Source organism: Carcharodon carcharias, chromosome 12, assembly GCF_017639515.1.
Source record: "Carcharodon carcharias isolate sCarCar2 chromosome 12, sCarCar2.pri, whole genome shotgun sequence".
NCBI classification, from domain to species: domain Eukaryota; kingdom Metazoa; phylum Chordata; class Chondrichthyes; order Lamniformes; family Lamnidae; genus Carcharodon; species Carcharodon carcharias.
Genome location: NC_054478.1, coordinates 45602088 through 45611141, shown reverse-complemented (window position 1 = coordinate 45611141; position 9054 = coordinate 45602088). Strand labels below are relative to the sequence as shown.

General features: G+C 42.1%; 1 protein-coding gene across 1 annotated transcript; it reads right to left on the bottom strand.

Moving 5' to 3' along the window:
• Positions 1-367: 367 nt before the first annotated feature.
• Positions 368-8724, bottom strand: LOC121284666 (neurexophilin-2-like). Its single transcript, XM_041200225.1, has 2 exons — positions 8434-8724; positions 368-1171 (listed from the first exon to the last, which is right to left on the bottom strand). Exons 1-2 carry the CDS (start codon positions 8722-8724, stop codon positions 422-424), a joined length of 1041 nt encoding a protein of 346 aa, XP_041056159.1. The 3' UTR covers positions 368-421.
• Positions 8725-9054: the final 330 nt, after the last annotated feature.

Below are 9054 nucleotides of genomic sequence, written 5' to 3'. Positions count from 1 at the left end.
GTGGGTGGGGGGTGGGGTGTGGGGGGGGGGGGGGGGGCTGTAAAGACTGCATTCTTCAATTAATGTGCAAATTTGACATTTAGAAAATTGTTCACTCTTGTATCGGGAGCTGTGGTTGAAATATAAATATGCAGTGTAGCCTCAGGCTGAAGTTTCAAAGACAAAGTTTATTATTTTTATAACTGCATATTATTTTAATTTTGTTCTTGCTATGAGGACTGTATATAACAACCTCTTCATTTTACAAATGCTCATCATGCATTTACACCATCAGATATTCCCTTTGGGGTAACAGCTGCACCAAACCAGATGTGCCTGTCTTAAACACTTACTATCATTATTATTCCATGACATTGACTATGTATAAATAAGTTACATACAGAATGGCAGTCTTCACATAACATAAGCCACGGGTATTCTGTTAACCAGATGAATAATAAGGGGTTTCACTATGATAGTTGTAATCAGGGCAAACTTTCTGCACAAGTTTATAATCTACACTGTAGAAAGCTATATATATGCATATAACCTTGAATGGTTTGGAACATAACCAGGAAACATGACTTTGGGTCTGCTCCTGATAGCACACCTTTGAAGGATCGTAATTACATAGTGCAGTCTTCTTTGCTCTGTCTGTTTTCTCATACTCAATTCGACAGTTGAATGTTTTGGACTCCTTGGTCTCCAGCGTTGATTGCTGGGAGAAGTCAAACTCCACAACCTTGGATGGTGGAACCAGGCTGACAGACACATTCCCAAGACCAGTCGAGTTGTGTCTAAAGTAGACGCTGAAAGTCCCATTCCCATGGTCAACTATCTTTCCAGTAATGAGAAGATTCAACTTAACAGTTTTGATGTTGGAATGGAAGTCACCCCAGCCAAACATTTTCTTGAATTTTCCTGTTTTAACAATGGGTCTGCGTTTGGTCCGTGAGTGAGATTCCCGAATATCTGTTAGGTTGTTTAACCATGCCCATAAATCATCTGAAGCTTTTATACGTGAATTATCAGTGATGTCCTGTTTTGACTTTTGAATTTCCTTCACAAACAGCCGCAATGGATTTACCCTTTGTGGATCAGCCAAATTATCAGCAAATGTTTGTCCTGCTGCCTTATCCCTTAATTCCAGTAGTTCCAATGTTCTTCCTAGATGATTCTCATGAGGGGCGATCTACAATTAAAAAACAAAGTGTTAATGCAAGTGCAAATCAGAAATGAGCTCTCCCAATCAGACCTACAGGTACCATTATTTCCACTTTATAATCGATACATCGGCTTTTACCAAACATTACCAAATTACTGTAGGGTTCCTGTAAACACTTAGAAAAAACTGACGTCCTGTTCATACTATGGGAGAAACTGTGTGGGAGAAGAATATAGCACAGGTCTCCTACAAACTGCTGTGTATTCTTTTAAATAGTCTGTCCTGTGAGAAAAAAAAAATGAATTATGTAATTTTGCATGAGAACTGTGAATTGATGATTCACCAATTCATTACGCAAATGTGATTTTTCAAAGGCTAAAAAAGCTACAAATAATTTGATTGAAGATGAAAATGATTTCAGTTAACAAGCACTGATTATTTAACAGATACTGTATTTCTGAAACGCTAACAAACTTCTTTCCTGGTTTTGGTGCCATAAGAGAGATGATAATTATTTTCCCAATTATATCCTATAAAATAGAAATTGTTATCATATAGAAATGAGATAATCACTTTCTTTTATAATCGTTTTCTTCATGAATACAATATCCATGAATATCGTTGTCCTAAGATGCATTTCTAAAGCCAATGATTGAAGTTTCATGATTGATAATAGGGTGGAAGTGAGTGGGTGTAGGTGGGTATTGTATCACTCATGAATAAACCAAAACTAATTCACCACCCACGTGGCGTTCATAGGTTATGGACACTTCCACAACCAAAATAGATGATGGGAACAAATAAATCATCTGGGCCCGAAATACTTCAGGTTACAAATCTGTCATAATCATTGGATTGTGCCAATAGTGCCTACAGCACTCACTCTGCTGGATCTTTTGGGTTTGGTCTTAGGGCTCTCCATCTGTATGGACCAGATGAGCACACCTGCCTGCCGGAAACGCTGCTGTCTGCCTGTCCCTGAAGTAGGGTTGCCCAGGCCTCTCCCCAACTCAGCCTACTAGGCCCAATTTTTCTTTAAAAAAATAAGGGTGGAATCGTCCCAGACTTGCACAAGTGCAGTAGTGGGCAAATAAAACGTTTTAACCATCTGCCACTATGGCCAGTTTTCATGCCATATCGTCCCAAATCCACCACTTTATTTATGCATTCCTGCATAAGGAGCCATCGGATTTAGGTGCTCCATGACCCAGAGAAGGGGTTACTGACAGGAAAGCCAGCCCCCTCAACCCAATGAACCCTCTGGAGGGGCGTTCCCCTCTAATTCTTGGGGTCTGCCGCTGTTGGGCATCACTAATTTTTATTTATTTAACTTACCTCTCTAGGACTTGAGGTCTCCTATCTGGCTCAGCAGCACACAACTCTCCCAGCAGCACTGCTGAGGCTTCAGAGTTGCAGCCCTCTGACTGACCTGGCAGCAGGAGTCAGCCTGCCACCTTTAATGGACGGCAGCCTGGAGTCAGCCGGTTAGAAGTGTGCCTCCTGGAAAATCACTGAGCAGGTCCCGTGGCCGGAAAATGTGGGCTTGGGACCCCATCTGATCCTGACATCAAGGTCCTGAAACCTGTGGGAAAATTCAGCCCATAGTTTTGAAGGTAAATAAGTACTCGCTGGGAGGGATTGGAGGGGAACATAACTTAATTTCTCTCGCCTACCTTCTAGGTAGGAAATCTAAACTTGGGGCCGTTCCCACACTCACACAGGAAGTAATATTAGATAATAGGAAGGACAGTGGTGTAGGAGGGATTAGAGAAAAAGTCCAAACAGCCATTTGGTGCAAAGATTTCACAATGCAGTTGAATAAGGTTTACAGAAGCTGATGCAAAGCAGCATATGAATGTTTGTCAGAACTCCAGAGCAAACAAGATTTCCAATAAGTTTCAGTGATCCAAGGTTAATGCAGCAAAGACTCAATTTTTATTTCTCCTCTTTGTACATGAGCAAATAAATATAGCCTCATCAAGAGAAAGAGGAAATATAGGAGGAATGAAGAGAAACTTAGTAAAAAAGTGATGGTCTGCAAAAAAAAACTCAGGTGATGTGAATAAATTTAATCAACAAAGATTAATGTCTTCTCATGAACATCACGGTATGTAGCACTGCAACTCTCCCAGAATAATATACAGCATATAGAAAAAGATTGTGAAGCCATTAACACTACAGATTGCTTGTTATAGAATGTCAAAAGCAATTATTAAAATGTTGGGAGCAGATTGACTGTTACTTAGTTACACAGCAGCAGAGTGCCTATAGCTCTGAAAAAGTATAGAATAAGGGATAAGTGGCAAAAGAGTGTGTTTTCCTTTCCATGGTCTGAGTTTGAATTCAGCTCACGCTGATGGGATGAAAGTCTGTCTCTGCTGATTGTAAACGTTCTGTGTGAAATGGGTTTCAGCAATTTGTAATCAGTTCCTAGTAAGAATGAGCTTACAACAAAAAAATACTCAGAATTTTGCATCATGCTGTAGTCTCAGCTTGACTCAATTGGTAGCGCATTCACCTCTGTGTCACCTCTGGGTTCAGACCCTGATCCACAATTTGACCACGTGGTCCAGGTTGCCACTTCAATGCAGCTGCATTGCCAGAAGTGTCCAGTTTCAGATGAGATATTGAACTGAGGCTCCAGATATTTTGTAAAATATCTCAGGGTACTATAACCCCTATTGAATATATGTTGTGCCTTTTCCATTTCATTTATATCCTTTGTATAATGGAATGTTAAAAATTGTATGCAGGGTCTTTTACAGGTTCAACATTTCCTCCTTGCTTTGCAATTTTATGCTTCAAAGAAAACCAAAGGTTCCATTTATATTCTATATGTTGCATCTACTTGTACTACCACCTTAGTGACCTACATCTGCACATTAATATCCCTCTACCCTTCTATTCCGTTTAAAATCTCACCATTTAAGGTGTACTTACTTTCCCTATTTTACTTTGAAAATTACTGCACATTTCTCCATACTGAACAGCACCTGGCACAGACTTGTCCATAGCTAGCCTATTTATGTCCTCTGGTTGGCTACTTATGTCCTCCTAAGGTTTTTAAAAGTATAATCTGCCATACCTCCCAATTTTGAGTTATCAGCAAATTTTGATATCCTTCCTTGATTCCCAATGTCAGATAATTTATATCTCTCAATAGTCATGGGTCAGCACATATCCTTTTGGAACACCATGCATCACTATTTTTCCAATGTGATAAAATTGGCTCTACTGGCAGCTATAACTTTCTGACCTCCAATCTTTCTCTATGTGTTTGATCACGGTCTTCTCAATTTCTTTGTGCCACTATCTTTGCAATAGGTCTCTGGCATGCACGTTGTTTTTTTCTTTTGAAAATCCATGTAAGTCACATCCATTGAATTTCTGCCCTCTGTTGTTTTTCATAAAATATTCTATAAAATTAGTCAAGTGTGATCTTCCCTTTAGAAATCCATGCTGTCTGGCCTTGATGAACTCTTGTCATCTAAATCTGGACCATAAACTATAACAGCTGCAGTAAGACTAACTGTCACATAATTTCCTGGCATATCACTGTCTTTTTTCGAAGAAAAGAGTCATATTTACCAACTATCCTGCAATCCTCTGGGACAATTTTCCTTTCCACAGAATTTTGAAACATCATTGTTGGAAGATCTATTTTTCCTCCTCTAGCTACCCTCAGGGACTTTGGATGTAAATGTCATCTGAGTCTGCTGATCTGTCTATTAAGTTTGAGTAACTTTTCAGCACATTCTGGTCCCATTCTTATCTTCAGCACTCTCATTCTACTGAGATGTCCATGGAAATCCTTTTGATTGAACAAAATTTTTGTTTTTGCTAATTTTTCTCTTTTTACCTTTCTATTATTGTATTTTCCAGCTTTTTCAGTCTTTTTAAAGCCCTGAAATTCGCTAAGTCCAGAAAGAGTGCAGCCAACACTAAGCATGCTGTTGAGTGTCTGCACACTTGAGTGGGGACTACAACATTGTGAGAGGCTAGCAAAAATTCAAATTATCTTGCACCACTTAAAGGCAGCCTGCACCTTTTAAAGGGGAGGTGCATTTTGACTGATGCATGTGCTGCAAGTCATTGTAAATTGAGTTTGACCTGGGACAGATGCAAAAATGGCACACTATGACAGAGAGTAAGCTCCAAGGTTTTCTGACGATGGTTGAGGAGGTGCAGAGGAGAGATTCGAAGAGGGTCAGGAGGCCTTCCATACCAACTCTTGGAAGGCAGTGGGCCAAAATAGCTGTGGTGGTTAATCTCTGAATTCTACTCTTGAGCACTTGGATGAAGTGCCGCAAGAAATTTAATCACCTCACACAAGTGGTCAAGGTCAGTAAATTCATCTTCAGATGCCAGATCCTACCAACTGCACCACTAGCTTTACACACAGCTCAATGCTTCACGCCCCCATTACCCACCTACCAACAATCACAATTCATACATCATATTAATAGCTTCCCCTGCCCTCATGCATTTAACAATGATGCAAGCCTCATACCCACATCTCACAGCTTGTACAGTTTGCCAGCTATTCAACCATGACAACCACATCACACAAACATATTATCCCACACTTACTGTGGCAGGGCACTTACTTGCAGGGTATGATGGCACATAATCTGAAGTAACAGAAGCTAACCAAAGGCGGACTGCCATGGCTGCATGTCCTTACCCATGGAGGAAACGATGCTTGTTGAAGTGGCCATTACTCCAGTTGAAACCATCGAAAATGATATTATGCTCATAGCTAATCCTCCTTTTCACATTGCACTTCCTCTCATCACAAAATCTCTTCTGAAACAAGCTGCATATTGTGTAAGCATGCAATTCTTGCTTTCCCCCATTCCCCTCACCACAACCAACATCCTTGTGTCTGTCTCCTGTCAGATACCAAGAACTGTATCCTGGCCATGGAGCGGTTGAAGGGCAGGAGGGCAGTGATAATGAAGAAATGCTATTACGTGATCTTACCCTGGAATCCACCAGCTCAAATACTGACACTGTGCATACTTTTGAGAACTGCTCAGAGCCAGGTCTGGATGTGATGAGTCATCAGATATGAGTGACCTGCAGCCAGGGCAGGGAACAAGGGTAGCACAGATACCAGCTGGCCAGAAGATGAGGTCACATACTACTTCTGCTACAGAGGACTCAGATGATGATCTTTAATGGGACAGCTTACAGTTGATTGGCGATGGGTATGTGCACAATGAAATGCTTGGTGCATTGGCAGGCCTGCCCAACAGCCTGCAGTCAAAGGAGCATGGAGGAGTCCTGTATCATGTCGTTATAGGGCCTTGCATAGAGCTTGGAGCCCATCCTCTCCAGCATGTAAGTAGTAGCCAACATCATGAGACCATTTGAGAAATCAATCATGCAGCATCTGATGGTTGAAGGTGCAGCTTCCATTTGTTAAGTTCTTCTTCTTCTTCGGTGTAAATGCACCAATCAGACACTAGGGTTGGTGAAACAATAACGTGGGTTCTTTATTTGAAAATATTTGAAGATATATACAGATGATATTCACTAGGAGGCTAAGTGTAGTATAGCTGATCTCTACTTTGCTGCTTGCCAACTAACTGTAATTCATGGGACTGTTACATCAGAAACTGTCGAGGTGATAATGATTGACAGTTGTTTAAGATGCACCTCCTTAAAAGTAAATGCACATCTCTTAAAGCATCATTGTAGCACAAGTAGAAGCCACCCGACATCTGGGTGCTGTTCAGATTAAAGTCATGCAAGATCAGCTTGCTTCCACAAAAACTCAGGTTACTCTTATCAAAGCACAGGTTTTTTCCACAAAGACTCAGTGATGATGGTGGGCATCTGAGCTAAGCTTGCATGGCTTGAGTCTGAGCTTTCTCTACAGCATCCAGATGTGAAATGACTTCTGCTTGTGCCACAATAGAAGTTGAGAGATCAGCCATCAGGCACTGCATCAAAGTCACTTCTGAAAGCAGTCTCATGGAGATGGCAACCACTTACATGTTGCAGAGGATGAGCACCAAGTTTGGTGCATGGCCCTGTCCCAAGTTGGTGCCAGACTCCTCCATGCTCCTTGACAGTGACTGCAGGTACCACATGTGCCCTTACTGTTGCCAGTCAGTCAGCAATCCCAGACACTGCCACACATGCTGAGATGCAGCCTGAAGCTAGGCCTTCTAGGGCCAGAGCTGCCAGAAGTCTTCAAAGGCTATCTGCAGTCTCCGCCACTGAAAGTCCTTCCACCAGCCATGGTACAGCCAGTGAGATAGCACTGCATCATGACACTAGCACAGGAAAAAGCACATGCATGACAAACACTAATGCACAAGGGTAATGAATTGACTTTTATATTCAATATGATAATGTTTTATATATAAAATAAGTTTCGAATATTTGTTTTGTGGTTGCTTTTATTTTAGCATTGTGCTCAACAGGATGCTGTGCTGGTCAGTTATAAAGTGAAGGTAAGGTGTGGGACTATAATTGAATAGGAAATAGGATTCCATTCACTGGCACTGCAATCAGATGAGCTGATCACAGAGAGGGTGTGTGTAGATTTCCTTCTCCCTTCCTCTTCTCCTCTTCAGTTGGTTGCTGTACAGCTGGTAGACTAATGATGGCGAGTTTATGCAGCATGCAGCAGACCATGGGCTAGATTTTATTGGTGGGGGTGGAGGGGGCAGACTGCTCGCACCCCCGTATGGAAAGCCAGCTAGCTGCCTTTTCGGGCAGCCTAGGGAGGGGGCTGGGGGTATTGCTGGTTTTGGAAGGCAGGTGGGAAGGAATGAAGGGGATAACATCTTCTGGGGGGGTGGGGTGGAGAGGGCTGCCCTTGTGCATAGGGGGCACCCCCAAATGATGTGTCCCCCTCTTACTTTCCCCATTATTTCACCATGGGCTCAAAAAACAGAATACCCACTCCCACCCACCTGCCCACACCTACTGTATTCTGGCATGGGCAGCATAATATCCTGGTCAATTGACTTGGTAAGAAGCACAATTGACTGTTAATTATTTATTTAAAACACTGTATTTTGGGGGACAGCTTGGGGGTGGGTGAAAAGGCGATTGTCTGGACACCCCTCATATTTTACACGACCACCTGCCAAAAACACACTCACAGGGAACCGTAAAAACCAGCCCCATAATGATTCTTGACACGCGTTGCTCAGTACTGCAGGGTTCCTTCAGAGTGATCCAGGCAATGGAACTGCTCTTTAAAAATCCCAGTGGTTTACTAGATAACATTTTGTGTGGCAACACAGCTTTCGTTATGTAAAGTTGCCCACTTGTGAGTGGGTTGTGTAACGGATAGCCTTTGTTGCATGTTCACGATAGACTCCTCGTTGTTCAAGTATGTTCAAGCTGTGAGTGATTTCATCATCTTCTGTGGGTCCTCTCATGGTTGAAGAGTCTGATGTAGGATCGGCATACACATCCACAGAACTGGCACACTGTGATTCTGGGAGGGCATCATCTATGACGCTGTCTAATAACTGTTTTAACTGAACCCTTGTGAGGATCTTTCCTGCAATTGAGAGAAGAGTTATTCCTCCTGCCGCATACAATTCTGGATCCATTCTTCCAAATGCTGATTATGTTGGCATCCTTGCTGTTCTCTGAAAGGTTTTCCTGATCTCAGGTCCTCTTAAAGATATGGTAAGTTTGTTAACAAGCTTTCTACTGTTAGGCTGCTGGAATACCATCTGGGCCAAGGGCTTTGCTTTGCTTGGTTGATTTGATTGCTATTAGCACAAGGAGGAAGAGACAGGCTTTCTTCCTAAAGAAATTACTCAATTTGATGCAGAGACACTCTGCTGAGATGTGGGAGTCATTGTTGAGGAGCTCAGGTAAGTGCTCATGCCACCTTTCCATTACAGCTCTGTTATCACAGAGAATGGCAGCTCACT

Excerpts from the sequence above, each read along its gene's own strand:
- LOC121284666 (XM_041200225.1), bottom strand. The coding sequence starts at position 8,724 with ATGGATCCAGAATTGTATGCGGCAGGAGGAATAACTCTTCTCTCAATT. Across the intron at positions 1,172-8,433 it reads GTTACACAACCCACTCACAA|ATCGCCCCTCATGAGAATCA; the intron begins GTGGGCAACTTT and ends TTTTAATTGTAG.